Genomic DNA, 19,787 nt, shown 5'->3' on the forward strand with positions numbered 1-19,787 from the left:
TGGGAAGGCCGGGCCGGACCAGGCTCGGGATCCACCGCCGCCGCCGCCGCTCCACAGACGTCACATGATGTTTGGTCACGTGGGCTCCATTCATGAAGCGGCGACGCGGCCGGCCGGCGCTTAAAGGGGAAGGCGCGGCGGCGGGAGGGCAAACTGCGCATGCGCAACCCGCGCGCCGTTGTCCCTGGCAACACTGGCTGCGCCAGCCCAGGTCGGCGTCTCGCGGGCCTGGCCTGGGCGCTCGGCCAGAGCGCCAGGTCCCCACCCCCAGCTCCCGGCGTCCTGCAGCCTGAGCCCGCCTCGTCTGGCTCCTGCGCCCGCCCTCCAGGGCCCCTGCCCAAGCTCGCAGACGCCGGCGGCGTTCTCCAGCTCGAGTGCCCGGGCTAGGGCAGGTTCTGAGTGGTGGCGGCGCTGGCCTGGGCCCTGCCACGCGGAGGCGCTCTTCCGTCAGGACGGCGCCGCCGGGGTCCCGCGATTCCAACTCGGGGGTCCCGGAGAGGCGCGGGGCGGGAACGGCCTGGCAGCTCCCAGCAGCAAGGGGCGATCCCCCCCGCCCCCGTCCCGCAGCAGACCCCGAGCTGCCCGGGCCCCTCCTGCGCCACGTGTGCCCAGAGCTCCGCCCGGGGAAGACTTCGCTGCTTGTTGGAGATGCCCAGCGGCAGGGGTCGAGGACTCAGGAGGAAGGGAAACGGGGGATCCCGTGTCTGGACTTTCTCCTCCACCCTCTTGCCTTCGCAGCTGTAAAGCCGGGGAGGGGAAGGGTGGCCGCCCCGCCAGCAGGTGAGCGGGGAGGAAGGCGCGGGGACAGGCTGTGGGGTCCTCCTGGGCTCCGTCCGTGAATGATGCAGGTGGACAGAGGCCGGCCCCGGAGTCCCGAAGCCGTGCGGTGTAAAGCTCAGAAGCGTCCCTCCGCCCGTCCCTGCCAGACCCCAGGAAGTCCTCCCGGCCCCACAGCACGTTGTCGCCACGTGCGCTGAGGGGCTGCGTGTGGTTCTTATGGTGGTCGTCGGGGTCGTGCACCTCCTGCTCTGGGCACAGCCCGAGTCTCACAGGCTCTAGGGACATGATACGGTCCTGGCGTGGCGTCCGAGGCCTCACCCTTAGTGTACAAAACAGCCCACGGGGCCCTGCGGCCGGGATGCAGCCCCGCCTCCTGCCTCTCCTCCCGGCTCCCGTCCTCATCCTACCGCACTGGGCTGGCTCGGGGAGGGCGCCCTGAGCTGCTAGGCATCCTGCTCCGCGGGAGTGTGCAGTCATGCATTGCTAGGCTGTGAGGGCTGGGTCCACACAGCGGGGACCTGGCGGGCCCCCGAGTCTCCTCAGGACCCGCCCTCGGTGCCACATAGCGGGAGCTGGAGCCACCGTGCCGTCAGGAGCCAGGGGTGACTGGCCCTGGGGCTGGCAGCCCCCACCCCGCGGCAGACACTCGCTCCCGCACCCCGACTCCTCCTCACAGGGTCGAGCCCGCTCTCGTTTGCACCCTGGGCGCCGACTTGGAACGGATTTATGAATCGTCCTCACTGTGGTCCGTCTTCCACTCCTGGGAAGGAGCCTCACTTCCCCCCGCCCCCGCACTGTCATGGAGACGGGTGGGATGGGCTGAGGAGGACACTCGGGGACTGCCCAGGCTCTTTTGCTGCCCGTCACCCCAGAATCTTCTTGGGGTGGGTGGGGTCCCAGGTCATCTGCAGAGTGCCAGACAGTGGCTTGTAGCAAGGGTGTTGAGGGAGGGGAGGTGCCTCGTGGAAACAGCCCAAGCCAAACCCCCAGGACCTGTCTCCTCCTCATCCTAGAGAGCCCAAGGTGTTCCATGGTCAGTGAGGGCCGGCACTGGCTCTGCACGAAGATCTCCTCACCTCCCCAGTGGCTCCTGGCCAGCTCCCCACAGACAGCCCGGGGCACTTGTCCCTGGAAATGGTGGTGCAGCCATGCTTGGGCCAAAGCCCATGAGGGCACCAGAACCACGAAAGGCTCCTCCACTGAGAGGGATACTGTGAGAGAGGTCCACGGGTTTCCAAGCATTCCTCTCACTCCACACAGTCATCTCCATGACCAGCTTTAAGTGCCACCTTGAGGCCCGACTCCCCGATTGGACTTGGCTGCACCTCCAGGAGCTCACTTCCCATCACAGCCAGACGCCTCCCTCCCGCAGGCACCTCCCCAGCATCCTCCTGCCCCAGGCTACACCTTCTGTGGGACTGACCTTAAGAGCCCATTGGTTCCTCCTGGGAGCAGCAGGTCTCAACCAGATGCTGCCAGGAGGCAGGTGCTGGCGTCCACACCCAGACATGGGTCCAGGCCAGCCCTGCTCTCCCTGGTCTCCAGGCAGGGCCCTCCCAGGGTGGACATTTCCCATCTCCACCTGGCCAGGGGCTGTTCTGGAGCCTGAGCCTGTCCTGCACAAGTACCATGGACAGGGATCAGCCGGGCACTGAAGAGTGGCAGAATGGGCAGGGCAAGGGCCCCAGCTGGCAAGCTGGAGTCAGGGCAATTCCAACCAAGAAACGGTGGCAGGCCAGCTGTGGTGTCTCACGCCTGTCATCCCAGCACTTTGGGAGGCAGTGGGGGAATCGCTTGAGCACAGGAGTTTGAGACCAGCATTGGCAACATAGAGATACCCTATCACTACAAAAAAAAAAAGATGGGCATGGTGGTGCACACCTGTTGTCCCAGCTCCTCAGGAGGCTGAGGTGGGAGGATTGCTTGTGCCCAATGGTTGCAGGCTGCAGTGAGCTGTGATCATACGACCACTCCAGCCTGGGCGACAGAGAACCTATCTCTAAAAAAACAAGTAAAATAAAATGAACAATAAACTGGGGCAGAAGCTGAGCCAAGCAGAGGCGGGCAGCTCTTCCTCCAGGGCCCACCTGGCTTGCTAGGGACTCACTCCAAACTGCCTGATTTTTGGAGGGGGCTTTACAGAATTGAGAGGTGTCAGAGCTGCTGGTGACAGGAGCAGGGAAAGCACCATCCAGCCAGCCCACAGGGCCCCATGTAGGGTTCCTCTGCCTGGCAGCATTTCGATGCTTCCTAGCAGGATTCTTGGGTCCTTGGCCCCCAGAGCCATCTCCCTCCTCGACCTGCTGCAGACCCACATAAAACGTGATGCTGCTTGGCTTGGGTCTGTCCTCACACTCTGTGGCTTCCTGGGTGTCTGCCTCCCCACAGCCTGCCTCACGTACCTCCCCAGACTTCTCATGCATGTCAGGAGCCTCCTGTGGACTCTGGCTCTACCTGCCTCTGCTTAATCAGCAACCCACAGCGGGAAGGCTCCTAGGGCCCGCCTGCTGAAGCAAACCCCTCCCTGCAAAGCCTCTCTGCACCCCCCGCCCCCACCACCTCCTCACCTCCCCACCTCCCTGTGCTCCCTCTGGGGCCCAAGACCTGTCTGCCTCACTTGAAACCCCTGTTGCCTGCTGGCTTTGTGTCCCCAGCCCAGAAGCACCTTTGGCAGCCCCACACCCCTCATCTTGCTCTGCATCAGCACCTAAGAGTGGCGCTGGCAGGGAAACTGGCTTTGAGGGGAACAGTCAGGGGGCAGCTTTGGTCCTGGGACAGGCCTGTGGCCTGTGGGACAATGCCTTCTGGGGATTGTCCCTAGAAGGGGATTGTCCCTACCTTCTGCCCAGGTAGGAGGGATGCCAGGGTCTCCCAGCACTGCCGGGCACTTTGCTGGGGCAGGGGGTGATTCTATTGCTCACAGCCCTGACACAAGGGCATTCCCCGCCCGCTTGATGCCCACATCCACCCACACAGGAGGGGACCTTCAGGGGGGCCTGCAGGGACTCCCGGCCCAGCACTGGCCATCTGTGTCCCCTGCTTAGCTCCTGCGCTGCCAGATCCCAGCCAGACAGCAGGCACTCACCCCACCTGCCAGCCCCTTTGTGCTGGGTGTGGTGGGTGCTCAGTTTGTGGGGAACGGCCAGGACTCTCGCCAGGTGGAGAGCGGCAGTGGAGGATGCACCCATGCCATCTGCCCTGCCGCAGCGTTTCCTTCCCGTTCCCCTGCATGTCTTCCCTCCCTCGGAGGGAAGTGCTGGAGTCTGTCCCCCAAGCGCCCCTCCACATGCCTCATACATAGCAAGCATCATTCTGCTGTGGGCCTGTGGGAGCTCTGGAAATGAGTTCCCATGATGAAGTTCCAGAAAGCTGCTCAGCTCTCCTAACCCCTGCACACCCTGACACCCTGCTGCCACCCAGCCCACCTCCCCTCACACAGTGTGCGCTGCCTCTGGAGGGAAGGGGGCCTCATCTTGCTGTCTCCATACTCAGTAACTATGTGTTGGTTGAAGGAATCAGAGCATCCCTGGCCCTGGTAACCCAACCCTCAGCAGCTCCTCCAATCCTGTGGGCCTCCTGGGATCCTGGGATGGCTGGCTGTATGTGTCCACTTGACTGGGCCACAGGGTGCCTGAGCGTTTGGTCAAACATTATTCTGTTTCTGGCGGGGGTGGGGGGGTTGCATGAGACCAATGCTTGACTCTGCAGACTTTTGCATTAGATTACATTGACATTTTAATCAGTAAGGCAGATGCCCTCCAAGATGTGGGCAGGCCTTGTCTAATCAGTTGAAGGCCCCACTACTCCATCCACAGTGACCACCCTCCCTGACAGGCAGGGCCTCCCTCCTCATCTGGCAGACAGAAGTCAGGGCACTAGGGGCTGGAAACCAATTTATAAAACTGGAAGGGCCAGGACAGAAGTGATAGCACCCTGCCAGGGAGGTCAGGAGCAGGAGGCGGTGGCCACAGGAAGTTCACCGGCAACCCAAGGAGCCCTTTCCCCAAATGTCTGTGGGATCTGGGTGCTTGGCAGCCAAGAGGGGCTGTGGCCCTTCACGCTGGACGCGGGATGCATGGACCCTCCGGGCCTTCTCACACGGGAAGGAGAGGTTTCTCCCTGAATGGAGGGCAGGGAGGGGCCGGGGGGGGGGGTGTGGGATCCCACCTCTGCTGAGCCTTCACAGAGGGGACCCTTGACCTTTGCACTCAGGAAGGAGCCCATGCCAGCTGACACTGGAGTAAGAGTGGGTGAAGACCCTCCGAGCTCCTGAGTGCTAGAGGAAGGTGGTCCTGACATGGTTTGGGAGCAGAGGAGAAAGGAGGTTGAGGTTGGGGAATCCGCCCCTGTTCTGGGCTGGGAAGCACCTGCAGACCACAGAGATTTCCAGTGGGAAGTGATGTGGCCCCTCCCTGGCTATGTCCCTGGCTGGCCCCTGCACCCATCAGAGCCAGACAGTGGGCCACTATCGGGGACCCCCTAGTCCCCCTAGTGATGACAGAAGAGAAGGTGGTGGCAGGGTGGTGGTCAGGCAGGACACGTCAATCCTTGCCCACTGGCTCCAGGCTGCGGGGGGGGCAGCTTCGTGTGGCCAGAAGGCGACAGAGGGGTCCCTGCAGGGGATTCCAGCTTCACCTTGTCCAGGATGGTCTTCTTGATGGCGGCTGGTGACACCTGCTCCTGGTCAGCCATGGACTGCAGCTCCCTGGAGAGGCAGGGACAGGTTGGGTTTGGAGCACAAGCGTGCACCCAGGAAGAGGGAGCGAAGCCCACAGCTCCCAGTGCCAGTCAGCCCTGGGCAATGCTGTCACCCTCATCTCAGCACCTTTATTCCCCTCTGCCAGCGACACCCCCACACAGCTGCTGGGCTCCTCTCACCTCACTGGAATCAGCTCAGCATCACCAAATCTCCCCGCAGCACCCCCCAGACCTGAGTTCTCATGGCCCCACCACAGGATGTGGGTTTATGCCCGTCTCTCCTGCAGGCTGGAGGTGAGGCCAAGCCCCTCATGTTCCCCTCACTGTTACAGGGTGGCACTCGCAGAGTCTGAGAGTGTCTGGACTGGAGAGTGGGCAGTGTGGTGAGAAGGACGTCCTCACCCACCCTGCAGACCTGAACTGGGGACAGCAGCTCTCAGCCTGGCTCTGCCTTTGACCAGCTGTGGGATCCCAGGCAAACAGCAAACTGTCTCTCTCCTGCTCTTTCCTTCTTTCACCTTCCATGGAATTTTCCTTGTGCCTGGATGCTGCTGTGTGTCCTGCTGGTCTAACTTAATCCCCCAGCGAGGGGAGGGGGAAGGTGGAACCAGGCACACAGAGGTTTCCTAACGTGCCTGGCCACCCCGCCACCCTACTGGTGTGGCCCCTGGCTCAAATGACGCTCCTGGCTATGACGATGGTGGACCTATGTGGGGAGCACAGGGCAGAGCATCCGGGTCCCTCTGTGGATGTCCCCTCCTCAGGAAACTGAAGGTGGGGAGGAGCACTGCACACGGTAACCCAGGGAACCTCAGGGCCCCATGTCCTGCCCAACGCCAGGCTGGAGTTCAATACATATCTGCTGAGTGCGTGAATGAGCCGATGTATGCGAGATGGAGGCCTCGCCATGCAAGGACTGGAGACCAGGGAAGCAGGCAGGGTGGGGGCCCACCGTGTGCGGATGCAGGAGGCCTCCACAGCGTTGATGAGCAGGGAGCGGAAGCCCCCACTCTCCAGCACGTGCAAGGCGTGGATGGTGGCCCCACCCGGAGAGCTGACGTTGTCCTTGAGCTGGCCTGGGTGCTGTTCTGAGTGCAGCAGCATCTTGGCAGCCCCCTGCAGCCAGAAGAAAGGCTGACGGCTGTGAGCCCCCACCTTCCTTTGCAGGGCACTGCCCCAGCCACTGCAGCACCCACTGACTCCCCACTTGGCTCCTCCCAGTGAGACCCCAGGGCCCTGCAAGGAGTGGCCCCACCAGAGGGTCAGGAAACACACTGACCAGGAGGGCCTGGGCCCCGAGGCGGACTGCCAGGCGCCTTGGAAGTCCCATCTTCACGCCCCCATCAGCCAGGGCATCCAGGGCTGTGAATGCCTGTGGGGAGAAGGCACCCTGAGCCTCGCTCCTGGGCTTCTCCTCCTTCCCTTCTGGGCAAGCTCCAGTTCCCACAGCCTTGGAGCCCTCCACCGTGGCCCTCCCGGGGGGCAGGGACAGATGTGCCCTGTGGTCCTGGGAAGTGTCTGCCGCTGCCATCTGCCCCCGCAGTCCTCACGTAGGCGGGGCCGCTGCCACTGAGCCCCGTGACGGCATCGATCAGGTCCTCTTCCACCTCTGTGCAGAAGCCCACACTGCTCAGCAGCTGCTCCAGGAGCCTCCCGTCCTCCACCTGGGCGTGCGTGCCTGTGGCGTACACGGTGGCCCCCTCCCGCACCACGACGGGGGTGTTGGTCATGCAGCGGATGACCCTGGGGGCCGGCCGAAACGCTGACAACTTCTGGAAGAGAAACCAGTGTGTCTGTCTGGCCTTGGACGCAGTGCCTAGATGCACCCACCCCCCAAGCAGCGCCCGAGCTGTCCCAGTGGGCTGGACACTGCAATCCTTTTGCAGATGAACACTGAGGTACTGAGGGCCAGGGCTGCAGACAGCCCCTCTCCACACCCCACTAGGCCTGCAGTGCTACCTTCTCTATGGAGCCGATGGTGACGCCGGCCGCACAGGACACCACGATGTGCCTGTCCTCGATGTGGGTGCCTATCTCATCCAGGATGAAGGGGATGATGTGTGGCTTCACGGCCAGGAAGAGCACATCACTGTGCTGCACCGTCTCCTTGTTGTGGGGTGTCAGCTTCACCCCCATCTTCTGTGGGGGCAACAGGTGGGCTTAGCCTGTTCCTGTGGCTGTCTGCACCCCCACCAAGCCAAGAGCCCCACCGGTAGAACGGCACAGAGAATGCCGGAGTTGGGGGTGGGCAGGGCTGGGGGCTCAGGGCTCTGACCACCGCCTTGATGACCGTTCCCACCCGGAAATGGAGGAACTCCGTGTGGAATGTGTCCCTGTTGCAGACAGAAAAGGAGCCTCCATCCACACCACCACCCTGCCACCAGCCTCAGACTGCCGTCCCCCAGATCCCCGCTCTCCACGTGTGAGTGGTGGTCTCAAGCACCCCCCAGATGTGTTCTGTGGCTGCCCGGCTGTGGCCTCACCTGCCAGGCCCCCAGAGGACCCCTCGAAACTCTAATTCTGTGCAGGGAGCTCCATTCCAGAGCAACACCCTCCTATTAGCTGTACACACTCTCACCACCCAGGTCCCAAGAGAAATTGGCAGGGCAAGGAGGCAGGGTCCATGAGACTCCAGCCCAGGGCCCCTGCCCTCACTGGGTGGAAGCACTCCTGCATCGCCACGCCCAGCCCCGCAGGGACTCAGTCTCCTTTCCCCCCTTTCACCTGCACCTACCCTGAGGGCAGAAACCGTGGCCAGGTCCAGGTCTGGGGAGCTAGCCATTATCTTGTGGGCAGCCAGGATGCCTGAGGGGAAACAGTTTTTCTTCATGGCCAGTTCTGGCTTCCCTCCCTCCCCCTCCCCAGGAAGAAGAGTAAGACAGCACAGGTAAAGCCCCAAACACACAGAAGCTGCCAGTTCCCCCAGGATTCAGGTCTTGTGACCCAGCCCCCACCTTCAGCCCCCAGCCCTGCAGAAGTGGAAAGGGGCCAGTCTCTCTCACTGGGCCTCACCGTCCCCCACCTGGGGACCTACCTGCTGCTGTGAAGCCCTTGACCAGGGCAAAAGCCAGCTGGCCAGCGCCGATGAAGCCCACGCTCATGCTGTCGGGAGACCCCCGGCCCAAAGCCCCCACAGATGGCACCGGCTCTGCGGGATGAGACTGGCAGGATCAAAGCAAGTTAGGAGGGCAGTGCCAGCCTGACCGCCCCTCCCGCAGCCGGGTGCCCACCCGGCTTTCCACTTTGCTGTCCGATGGCCCTGGCCCGCTAACTGCTCTGGATCCCCTAGCCAGAGCGGCGAGGGGTCCCGCACCCACTGCAGGGGTAGAGGCTCCGCAGAGAAAATGGGAAGGGGGAAAAGTACGGGCAGGACCCGGCGCCCCGGGGGTCCCCCGCCCGGGCTCCCACCCCGCCCGGAGCTAGGCTACCGTCGCGCCCCACCCGGCAGCCGCGGCCCACCATTCCCGGAGCCCGACCCCAACCCGGCTACCGTGCGCAGGTCGTCCCCACCCCTCCGCGCCGCGCCCGCCACGCGGCACCCGCACCCCAGCCCCGCCCCCGGCGCGCCAGCAAATCCGGGCGCGGCCGCCAGGCGCTGGCCAATCAGAGCGCGCGGCGGCGCCAAAGCGGTTGCATCATCCGCGCGCCCGTCCCGCGCCGTCCGCCGCGCCGCGCCGCTCCCGTGCCCTGGGATCCCCCGAGCCCCGGACACACACCCTCTCAGGCACGCGGTCCCCTGGCCCGCGCTCCTCCGGGTCGCGCCTCCTGGGACCTACACGTGGGGTCCGAGGACGCGGGCGGAGGGGGCGGTCCGAGGGGGCCCTGCACGCAGGGCTTTGTCTTGGGCCACCCGGACACGGACGCGTCAAGCTGGCGGCCCTGGGCGCGTGGCTGGTGCTCTCCGAGAATCAGTCCATTCTACTGTCATCGAGTTTGGAGAAGCCCGGCTGCGCCGCGTTTTCTATTGTGTGTGTGTGTGTGCGCGGGGGCGGGGTTGAAAACAATTTGCTAAGTGGAAATATTTTAAATATAACACTGTTTCCGCCGGGCGCGTTGGCTCACTCCTGTAATCCCAGCACTTTGGGAGGCCGAAGTGGGCGGATCACCTGAGGTCAGGAGTTCGAGACCAGCCTGGCCAACATGGTGAAACCCCACCATGGTGAAACCCAATCTCTACTAAAAATACAAAAAATTAGCTGGGCGTGGTGGCAGGCGTCTGTAATCCCAGCTACTTGAGAAGCTGAGGCAGGAGAATCGCTTGAACCCAGGAGGTGGAGGTTGCAGTGTTGCAGTGAGCCAAGATTGTGCCACGGCACTCCAGCCTGGGCAACAAGAGTAAGACTCCACCTAAAAAAAAAAAAAAAAAAAGAAAGAAAAGAAGAAAGGAAAAGAAAAGAAAGACATGACACTGCAGCCACGGGTGTTCTTCTAAGTGGGCACACAGTGGTGCTCCGCTAGCAAATGCAGGAAGCCCCCCCCATCGTGCCCCAGCTCCCATGCGACCCGGAGCATCCTCCAATACCCAAACATCACGCCTGCCCTGGGTTTTAGGGAGAGTGAAGCTCCAGTCACCTCCCCTGAGAGCATGCTCAGAGTTCATCTGATTTGGGTTCTGGATAGTCAGGGTCCCTGTCGGTGGCGAGATTAAGGGCGAAGTCAGAAGGGATCACTGGCAGCCCATTCCCCTGCCAAGGGGTGAGAGGAGCTACCTTATCTTTTCTGTGTTGTGTCTTAGATGATGACAGACTATTCTAGCACATCATTTCAGAAGGTCTGGGACGCTCCTACCACAGCGGCAGGGCCACGTGTTCTGGCTGTTTGTCTACCTGTTCCCCGCGCTGTAGACATGTAATGACCACCACCAACACTGGGAGGCTGCTCTGTGGTGGCCATGGGAGGAGCTTGTCCAGACGGACAGCTCAAACCTGGGGCACAAAGGCTAGCATCGCCGTGGTGCTTTGAGAGCCAAGCTCCCAGGCCATTTCAAAATCAGTTTTCCCCAAGTGATAACAACAAGTAACACTTTTACCTAAAAACCCAAATACCCAAAATGGACAGCCCTCTGGGCCAGGGATATACCATCAACAGCATTAACTCTGAAGGAAGCCTCCCAGCCAGACCTCCCAGCCCTGGGTCTCCTCCCCTTCCTTTCTCTCCCTCAGGACCTTTGAGAAGGTGGCAGAAGGCCACCGGACAGGGAGCAAATTGGGAAGTTGGTGACAATTAACTCGTTTCAGAATTCTGGCCAGCAGAAAAAAGGAGAGGAGGCTGGGTCCCCTGCAAGACTGGTGCCCAGGTCTCCCCTGAGTCAGGAGGCAGGTGATCCCTGTACCCCCTCCCCGCCACCCTCAGCCTGTGGCAGGCCCCCCAGCTGACTGCCTTTGTCTGGGATCTGCCATTGACCCACCCGCTCTGAGTAAAGGACGTCGGCCAGACCCTGTTTGTTGGCTAACGTGAGCAAGACCTCTCCTCAGCGGCCAGCGAGGCCCCTTCATTATATTCTTTTTTGTTGTTGTTGAGACGGAGTCTCACTCTGTCGCCCAGGCTGGAGTGCAGTGGCCGGATCTCAGCTCACTGCAAGCTCCGCCTCCCGGGTTTACGCCGTTCTCCTGCCTCAGCCTCCCAAGTAGCTCGGCTAGTTTTTTGTATTTTTTTTAGTAGAGATGGGGTTTCACCGTGTTAGTCAGGATGGTCTCGATCTCCTGACCTCGTGATCCGCCCGCCTCGGCCTCCCAAAGTGCTGGGATTACAGGCTTGAGCCACCGCGCCCGGCCCCCTTATATTCTTCATGGCAGCAGCACAGGCCTGGTTGTGGGGGCCGCCATCCAAAAGGAGCAACAATGCGTCTGTCTATCGCTGTGTCCAGGGCCTCTCGAGACCCCCAGATGGGCATGGGGGAGGAGGTGAGCGCTGCAGGCCTCTGGGAGGGATGGGCATGAGCCACAGGCCTGTCGGAGCCAGGCTGACCTGTCACCCCTCTGAGGCAGAGGACACTGCCTGACCCTTCCCCAGGAGGCTGCTCAGACCCTTAGGAGCCCAGCCTGTCCTGGCCGCAATCCCGGGCCACTTCTTCCTCAGCCTTCCCCCAGAGCATGCTAGGAGGGGCCGCCAGGAGGGGCAGGTGCCCACGGTCCCCTCAGAAGAGACTGCTGGTCCAGAGGCAGGGTGCATCTAAATGTCAGCGTTTATTTCCTGCTCAAGGACGTCAGTGGGACCCAGTCAATGGCCTGAGGAGCTGTTGTGCCACTGCCCACCCGGCTTGGACTGAGGGGCGGCCAGTGGGTCAGCTCCTGGCTGGTCCAGGCTGGGCTTCTGTGCAGGAGAAGCTGGCTGGAGCGTGGAGGATGATGGCCTCGGCGTCAGGAGTGTTTGGGCAACTAGACCCTTGAGCAGAGGCAAACAGTGCCCAGACTCTGTGTCCAGCGGCTGTCCTCAGCTGGGCTCCCTCCCAGTGCCACAGAGGCCCACAGTGCACAGATGCCCACCCGGCCACTGCTGAAGCTGCTTTGTCACAGCCGATGGTGGGTGTCCAGGTGGGGCTCTGTGGCTATGGCAGAACCAGGTCCTCCCCGTCCACTGTGCACTTGGCGCCGCTGGGCTCTGTAGGCTCTTCCAGGCCACCTGCACCACTTCCAGCCTGCAGACACCCCGGAGGCAGCCTGCTTCCAAAGGCTGTGGCTACTAGCCCAGAGGCTTCCCAGACATGGGTGGGAGAGGCTGCTCCAGATTTCTGGCTCCTCTGTGAGCCGGCACAGCTCCCCAGGCAGGCCCCTGTTCCCAGGGTTCTGGGAGCTGCCTCTCTGAGCCAGGAGTGGTTCCGGCTCCCCACGCCCCTCCCTCCCCTCGATTGGCCCAGCTGCTCTCCTGGGTGCATTTCCTCTGGAAGTCATTCATTTTTCAGCTTGCCTTACCCAGCCTGAGTGTGGTCTCCAGACACTAATGGAGGTACTGGGTGCCTCACAAATCCTTCTAGCCTCAGCGTCCCCAGCTGCAAAATGGGTCACAACAGCAGCGGCTTTAAAGTTTTCCCTTATGTTACAGTGACCAGCACTGAGCCCCAGGAGGGCCAGGAAATGCTGAGAGAGAGAGCTGGGGATTGGCCTAGGTGAGGCCCTCCCCTGCGTCTGCTCAGGGCCTCAGCCCTACTGTCCTGCCCCTGTCCCTCCGTTCCTCCGTGAGCCTGGCCTGGAAGTCGGGGAGCGACCTCTCCCGTTGTACTTCATCTGCCCTGAGCCCGCGACTTCCCTCCTACTCACTACTTGACACCTTGGTTCACCTGAGTTTCCCTTGCAGGGCCTGGAGCTGCTGGCCAGAGAGCAGAGGTGGGCGGGCTGTCGCTGTGGGCTACAAGCTGGGCACGAAGCGAATCCTCTGGGAGTAGGCGAGGTCAGCGACGTACAGGAGCAGGTTGACGTAGGTGAAGATGGCCACCACCAGCTGGCTGTCCCAGGGACAGCTGCCTCGAGCGCAGTCAGGGGGCCGTTTGGGCTCGCCATACTTGGGATCGAAACAGAAGACTGGCCAGATCACGGCGGCGCTGAGGTACAGGAGCACAGCCAGGAACGTGTACACCACCACCAGCCGGTCAAAGGGGCAGCCCAGGCCCCCCGTGTGGCCCATCACACTCAGGGCCACCACGGCCACTGTGGCAAGGAAGCACAGGCTATAGACGGCCACGCACCACTGGGTGGCCACATAGCGCCCGTAGCGGCTGTCGTGGACCAGCGCCCCAAAGATGATGCAGGCCACAAAGGCCTGGACGATCTTGAGGAGCCCTGACACTGTGGCCATGTAGCTGGTCACCTGGCCCGGCCGGGCCCGCGTCAGGGCCACCTCCACGGCGTAGGCCAGAAAGAGGAGCCCGGCGAAGACGCTGGCTGCCAGGCGGAAGTCCCTGGCAGCACAGCCGGCAGGCTCGGGGGGACACTCCCGCCGGGCGAAGTACAGCGGGTACAGGACCGCAGCCGTGGCGCACAGCAGGGTGGCCAGCATGGCGAAGGCGGCGGTGAAGTTGCCCCAGGAGAGCCGCAGGCAGCCATGGAGCCGTGTGAACTCACAGGCCACCACCAGTGCGGAGACAGCAAAGCAGAAGCCCCAGGCAGCCATGCAGAAAGTGCCCTGGACGCCCGTGAAGCCGCCCCGGTGGGCCACCAGGCTGAAGGTGGTGCAGCCAAAGGCCAGCTGCAGCACACGGGCTGTGCCCACAGGGGACGTCACGGCGCCCAGGTGCAGGTATGCACTCCCAGGGGGCTCCATGGCGCTGCCCATCTGGCCAGCCACGTTTCCGGCTCACACAGTGCTCCAAGGCCCTGGGATCCCTGCTGGACCAAGACCCCTCAGTTCCCTGCAGTAGTGGCAGGCGCCCGCAGCCTGCAGAGGCAGTGACGACGGTGACATTGCAGCAGGGCAGCCTCTCTGCTGCCTATGTGAGGCGGCCCCCCCCAGCGCTATAAATAGACAGCCGTGATCAGAGCCCTAGAATAGCAGCCCACGTGCCTGTCCCCATCTTAGAGAGACATCTGACCCCTGGTCCGCTGTGGAGCCCCTGCCGGGACCATTAACCCGTTGGCTGCTGGCACCACCCCCACCTCCACCTCCCGCCGCCTCCCGCGCACCTGCATCTGTCAGTCTGGTGAGTTGGTTTCACAGCTCTTGGGGGAGGGGGAGGGAGAAGGAGGGGAGCAGAGAGCATGAGGGTCCCCATGGGTAACCCCAGCTCCAGCAGCCTCCAGGGCCAGCTGTGTGGGGGAGGGGTGTAGGAGGCGGGAGGCGGCAGCCAGGGCTCGCAGCGGGTAGGGGGATTTCCCCAACACTTACCCCACCTCTTCCGGATGGCCGTGTGGTTCAGAGCCTGCGTGGGCTTCAGGATCCTGCTGTCATAGCCTGAGGTTCACAGGGCTCTACTGTGGCCATGGAGGGAGCAGAGTGTGGAGACCGTGGCTCTACTCCCCAAGACCCCCTCCCCACCCTCATTCTGTCTTGTCCCTAACCTGCCTGGGGCAGAGACGTTTGACTGTTAGTTACTGTCTGCAGGGGCCATTCCGGGCTCTTCACTTGTTCTTCGCATTAAACACCTAGGCAAACACTCAACTCTTCCCTTTTTTTTTGAGACGGAGCCTCGCTGTGTCGCCCAGGCTGGAGTGCGATGGTGCGATCTTGGCTCCTGCGTTCAAGCAGTTATCCTGCCTCAGCCTCCCGAGTAGTTGGGATTACAGGCGTGAGCCACCGCGCCCAGCTAATTTTTTTTGTATTTTTAACAGAGACGGGGTTTCACTGTGTTGGCCAGGCTGGTCTTGATCTTTTGACCTCTTGATCTGCCTGCCTCGGCCTCCCAAAGTGCTGGGATTACAGGTGTGAGCCACTAGGCCCGGCCCCTCTTTTTTTTTTCAAGACAGGGTCTAGCTCTGTCACCCAGGTTGGAATGCAGTGGTGAGATCACAGCTCACTGCAGCCTCGACCTCCCAGGCTCAAGTGATCCTCCTGCCTCTTTTTATTTATTTATTTATTATTTATTTACTTATTTATTTATTTAACCATTTGCAGTCACTCCCAAATCTTCCATTTTTAAACTAAAATATGAAATGTTTTTGAAAAGAAAAAAAAAGATTTCTTTTTGTTGTTTTTTTTTTGAGACGAAGTCTCGCTCTGTTGCTCAGGCTGGAGTGCAGTGGTGAGTTCTCGGCTCACTGCAAGTTCCGCCTCACAGGTTCAAGCCATTCTCCTGCCTCAGCCTCCCGAGTAGCTGGGACTACAGGCGCCCACCACCACGCCCGGCTAATTTTTTTGTATTTTTAGTTGAGACGGGGTTTCACCATGTTAGCCAGGATGGTCTCGATTTCCTGACCTCGTGATCCACCCGCCTTGGCCTCCCAAAGTGCTGGGATTACAGGCGTGAGCCACTGTGCCTGGCTGGAAAAAAAAATTATTTCTTACTAAATTTTAAAGTTTTTTCTTTTCTTTTCTTTTCTTTTCTTTTTTTTCTTTTTTTTTTTTTTTTGAGACGGAGTCTTGCTCTGTGCCCCAGGCTGGAGTGCAGTGGCGCGATCTCGGCTCACTGCAAGCTCTGCCCCCCGGGTTCACGCCATTCTCCTGCCTCAGCCTCCCGAGTAGCTGGGACTACAGGTGCCTGCCACCTCGCCCGGCTAGTTTTTTGTATCTTTTAGTAGAGACGGGGTTTCACGGTGTTAGCCAGGATGGTCTACGATCTCCTGACCTTGTGATCCACCCGCCTCAGCCTCCCAAAGTGCTGGGATTACAGGCTTGAGCCACCGCGCCCAGCCAATTTTTTCTTTTTTTGAGATGGAGTTTTGCTCTTCCCAGGCTGGAGTGCAATGGCGAAATCTCGGCTCACTGCAACCTCTGCCTCCCGGATTTGAGCGATTCTCCTGCCTCAGCCACCCTAGCAACTGGGATTACAGGCGCCTGCAACCATGCCCAGCTAAATTTTTGTATTTTTAGTAGAAACAGGGTTTCACTATGTTGGCCAGGCTGGTTTAGAACTTCTGACCTCAGGCAATCCACCCGCCTCAGCCTCCCAAAGTGTTGGAATTACAGGCGTGAGCCACTGGGTCCAGCTTTGTTACTACAAAGAGAAACAAAAATTGCCTGTAATTGCATCACCTGGATTCAACCACTTTGAACATTTTCTGGTATATCCTTGTAGGTATTTCCTGAACGTTTTAGTTAGAAAAACTTAAATCCACAGAAGGGCTACAAAATGGCGTGACAGACATTCACATACCCTTCATCTCGTCACGTCTGAGCTCTCCCTCCCACCAGACACTTAATTAATTCTTCGATTAAGACGATGTGACCTTAGATTTCACAGACCTGGTCTTCCTTTTTCTTTTTTTCTTTTTTCTTTTTCTTTCTTTTTTTTTTTTGGAGACGAAGTCTCACTCTGTCACCCAGACTGGAGTGCAGCGGTGAAATCTCAGTTTACTGCAACCTCCACCTCCCAGGTTAATGCAGTTCTCCTGCCTCAGCCTCCCGAGTAGCTGGGACTACAGGCGTGCACCTTGATGCCCGGCTAATTTTGTATTTTTAGAAGAGATGGGGTTTAGCCTGGCTAATTTTGTATTTTTAGTAGAGATGGGGTTTCTCCATGTTGGTCAGACTGGTCTCGACCTCCCGACCCCAGGTGATCCAACTGCCTGGCCTCCCAGAGTGTTGGGATTGCAGGCATGAGCCACCGTGCCCAGCCTTAGAACATTTTTCAATTAGCAGAAAAATTGACCAGGTAGTGCAGCCTCCCACACAGCCCTTACCCAGCCTTCCTGTGGTTAACCTCCTAGTGAGCTATGGGGGGCGGGCTTTGTTACAGTTAATGAATCACGGCCAATACTGACACATCGTTATAGACTAAGGCTCGCACTTGATTCCTGTTGCCTCAGTTTCACTTGCTGTCCTTTTCCTGTCCCAGGAGCCCATCCCGGACCCCACAGCACACTCAGTCCTCAGGTCTCAGGCTCCTCTCGGCTTCCCTCGTGTTCGATGACCTTGGCAGTTTTGAGGAGCGCTGGCAGGTGTTTTGGAGTGTGTCTCTCTGTTGGGATTGGTCTGATATCTTTCTCTTGGTTAGACAGGGGATGTGGGTTTTGGGAGGAAGACCGCAGGGTTGAAGTCCCCTCCTCATCCTGGCCTGTCAAGGACGTATGCTCTCCACCTGCCAGGTCATGGGTGGGGCTGGCCTGGACCACCTGGCTGACTCAGAGCCTGTCAGGTTTCTCCACCGTGAAGTCCTCCTGTTCACATGGTGCCCTTTGTGGAGAAGTCACGATTTGCAGCCCCCAAGGAAGAAGTGGGGGGTTAGGTTCCCCCTCCCTAGGGGCAGAGTGTCTACAAAAATTACGTATAATTTTTCTGCAAAGGAGACTTGTCTCCTCCCCCATTTATTTGTTTGTTCAATGATATGTCTATAGCAGCGTGGATTTAGAGATGTTTATACTTTGTTGTTGGTGGTGGTGTTTTCTGTTTTTGTTTTTTTTGAGATGGAGTCTAGCTCTGTCACCCAGGCTGGGGTGCAGTGACATGATCCCGACTCACTGTAACCTCCACCTCCCAGGTTCAAGCAATTTTCCTGCTTCAGCCTCCCGAGTAGCTGGAACAACAGGTGCACGCCACCATGCCCAGGTAATTTTTGTATCTTCAGTAGAGACAGGGTTTCACTATGTTGACCAGATGGTCTTGATCTCTTGACCTCGTGATCCACCTGCCTTGGCCTCCCAAAGTGCTGGGATTACAGGCGTGAGCCATCACACGTGTCCTGCTGTTGTATTTTTGAGACAGAGTCTTACTCTGTCACCCAGGCTGGAGTGCAGTGGCACGATCTTGGCACACTGCAACCTCCGTCTCCTGGGTTCAAATGATTCTCCAGCCTCAGCCTCCTGAGTAGCTGGGCTTACAGGCGCTGGTCACTACACTAAGCTAATATTTGTATTTTTAGTAGAGGTGGGGGTTCACCATGTTGACCAGCCTGGTCTTGAACTCCTAACCTCAAATGATCCACCCGCCTCAGCTTCCTGAAGTGCTGGTATTACAGGCGTGAGCCACCCTGCCTGACTGGGTGTTTATAGTTTGGATTAGAATCCAGAGCTACGGGGGCTCTTGTGGACTGCCAGGCCCCCCCGACATGCTTCCATCAATGTGTGTGTGTTTGTGTGTAAGCACTTCCTTTTTGGCACTACAAGATATTCCAGGTTCAACCTGTGTATTTCCTGTGATACTGTGATATAATAAAAAATGCGGCCGGGCACGGTGGCTCACGCCTGTAATCCTAGCACGTTGAGAGGTTGAGGCAGGCGGATCACCTGAGGTCAGGAGTTTGAGACCAGCCAGGCCAACATGGTGAAACCCCATCTCTACTAAAAAAACAAAAATTGGCCGTGCGTGGTGGTGGGCGTCTGTAGTCCCAGCTACTCGAAAGGCTGAGGCAGGAGAATGGCGTGAACCCGGGAGGCGGAGGTTGCAGTGAGCCGAGAATGTGCCACTGCACTGTAGCCTGGGCGACAGAGCGAGATTCTGTCTCAAAAAAAAAAAAAGTCCGGGCGCACAGCTCACGCCTGTAATCCCAGCACTTTGGGAAGCCAAGGTGGGTGGATCACCAGGTCAGGAGATCGAGACCATCCTGGCTAACACGGTGAAACCCCGTCTTTACTAAAAATACAAAAAATTAGCCAGGGGCTGGGCGCGGTGGCTCAAGCCTGTAATCTCAGCACTTTGGACGGCCGAGACGGGCGGATCACGAGGTCAGGAGATTGAGACCATCCTGGCTAACACAGTGAAACCCCGTCTCTACTAAAAAATACAAAAAACTAGCCAGGCGAGGTGGCGGGCGCCTGTAGTCCCAGCTACTTGGGAGGCTGAGGCAGGAGAATGGCAGGAACCAGGGAGGCAGAGGTTGCAGTGAGCTGAGATCGTGCCACTGCACTCCAGTCTGGGTGGCAGAGCGAGGCTCCATCTCAAAGAAAAAGAAAAGAAAATACAAAAACCAAAAATAAAACAGTAAATAAGGCTGGGCGCAGTGGTTCATGCCTGTACACCCAGCACTGTGGGAGGCCAAGGTGGGTGGATCACCTGAAGTCAGGAGTTTGAGACCAGCCTGACCAACCAACATGGTGAAACCCCGTCTGTACTAAAAATACAAAAATTAACCAGTCGTGGTGGTATGTGCCTGTAATCCCAGCTACTCTGGAGGCTGAGGCAGGAGACTCACTTGAACCCGAGAGGTAGAGATTGCAGTGAGCCGAGATCACACCACTGTACTTTAGCCTGGGTGACAGAGGGAGAATCCATCTCAAAAATAATAATAATAATAATACAAATAATACAAATTTAAAAAGCAATACAATGTAACAACTGTTCACGTAGAATTTACATATCAGGTGTTATAAGTAATCTAGAGGTGATTTGAGTCCACAGGAGGCGGTGCAGAGGTTATATGCAAATAACATGCCATTTTGTATCAGGGACTCCAGCCTTGTGGATTTTGGTGTTTTGGAGGTCCTGGATCTCATCCCCCAAGCGTACAAAGGGACAGCTGTACTTGGGACTGGCATCAGAAATGGAGGACACACTTGTGGGACTGAGACCTTAGCCTGCAGGATCGGATACTGTCTGCAGGGAGAAAGTGTCACCATGGAACAGGGCTGGAGGATGTCCAACGCGTGTCTGCTGGAGACTCGCTTGGTGTTTGGGGAAAATCCCCACACACATTTTGGTGACCAGAGGTGAAGTATTCTGTGTTGGATGTTGACTGTTGAGGATGTGAGAGCAGGGAAAACACTGTTTTTTTTTTTCCTGTCTCAGAC

At 59.1% G+C, this 19,787-nt stretch overlaps 3 protein-coding genes across 3 annotated transcripts in view; 1 reads left to right on the plus strand and 2 right to left on the minus strand.

The window, feature by feature from the left end:
- Positions 1 to 1,993, plus strand: part of LOC111542537 (basic proline-rich protein-like) — a 2,803-nt gene extending 810 nt beyond the window's left edge. Inside the window, exons 2-3 of the mRNA XM_023212075.1 lie at positions 127 to 780; positions 1,794 to 1,993. Coding sequence (XP_023067843.1) covers positions 127 to 780; positions 1,794 to 1,821 — 682 coding nt within the window. The 3' untranslated portion in view covers positions 1,822 to 1,993. The remainder of the gene's footprint in view (positions 1 to 126; positions 781 to 1,793) is intronic.
- Positions 1,994 to 4,497: 2,504 nt separating this feature from the next.
- Positions 4,498 to 14,230, minus strand: PYCR1 (pyrroline-5-carboxylate reductase 1). The gene is given in 9 exon segments (XM_023211533.1): positions 4,498 to 5,357; positions 5,359 to 5,485; positions 6,431 to 6,594; positions 6,758 to 6,850; positions 7,029 to 7,250; positions 7,438 to 7,617; positions 8,213 to 8,283; positions 8,513 to 8,639; positions 14,094 to 14,230. Coding segments are annotated over 9 exon segments (1,026 nt in total). The 5' UTR covers positions 14,100 to 14,230; the 3' UTR covers positions 4,498 to 5,321.
- Positions 11,651 to 14,100, minus strand: MYADML2 (myeloid associated differentiation marker like 2). Its single transcript, XM_023211534.2, has 2 exons — positions 12,755 to 14,100; positions 11,651 to 12,466 (listed from the first exon to the last, which is right to left on the minus strand). The coding sequence occupies exon 1, from the start codon at positions 13,744 to 13,746 to the stop codon at positions 12,823 to 12,825; it is 924 nt and encodes a 307-aa protein (XP_023067302.1). The 5' UTR covers positions 13,747 to 14,100; the 3' UTR covers positions 11,651 to 12,466; positions 12,755 to 12,822.
- Positions 14,231 to 19,787: the final 5,557 nt, after the last annotated feature.

The sequence above is a fragment of the Piliocolobus tephrosceles genome, chromosome 16 (assembly GCF_002776525.5).
Source record: "Piliocolobus tephrosceles isolate RC106 chromosome 16, ASM277652v3, whole genome shotgun sequence".
NCBI lineage: Eukaryota > Metazoa > Chordata > Mammalia > Primates > Cercopithecidae > Piliocolobus > Piliocolobus tephrosceles.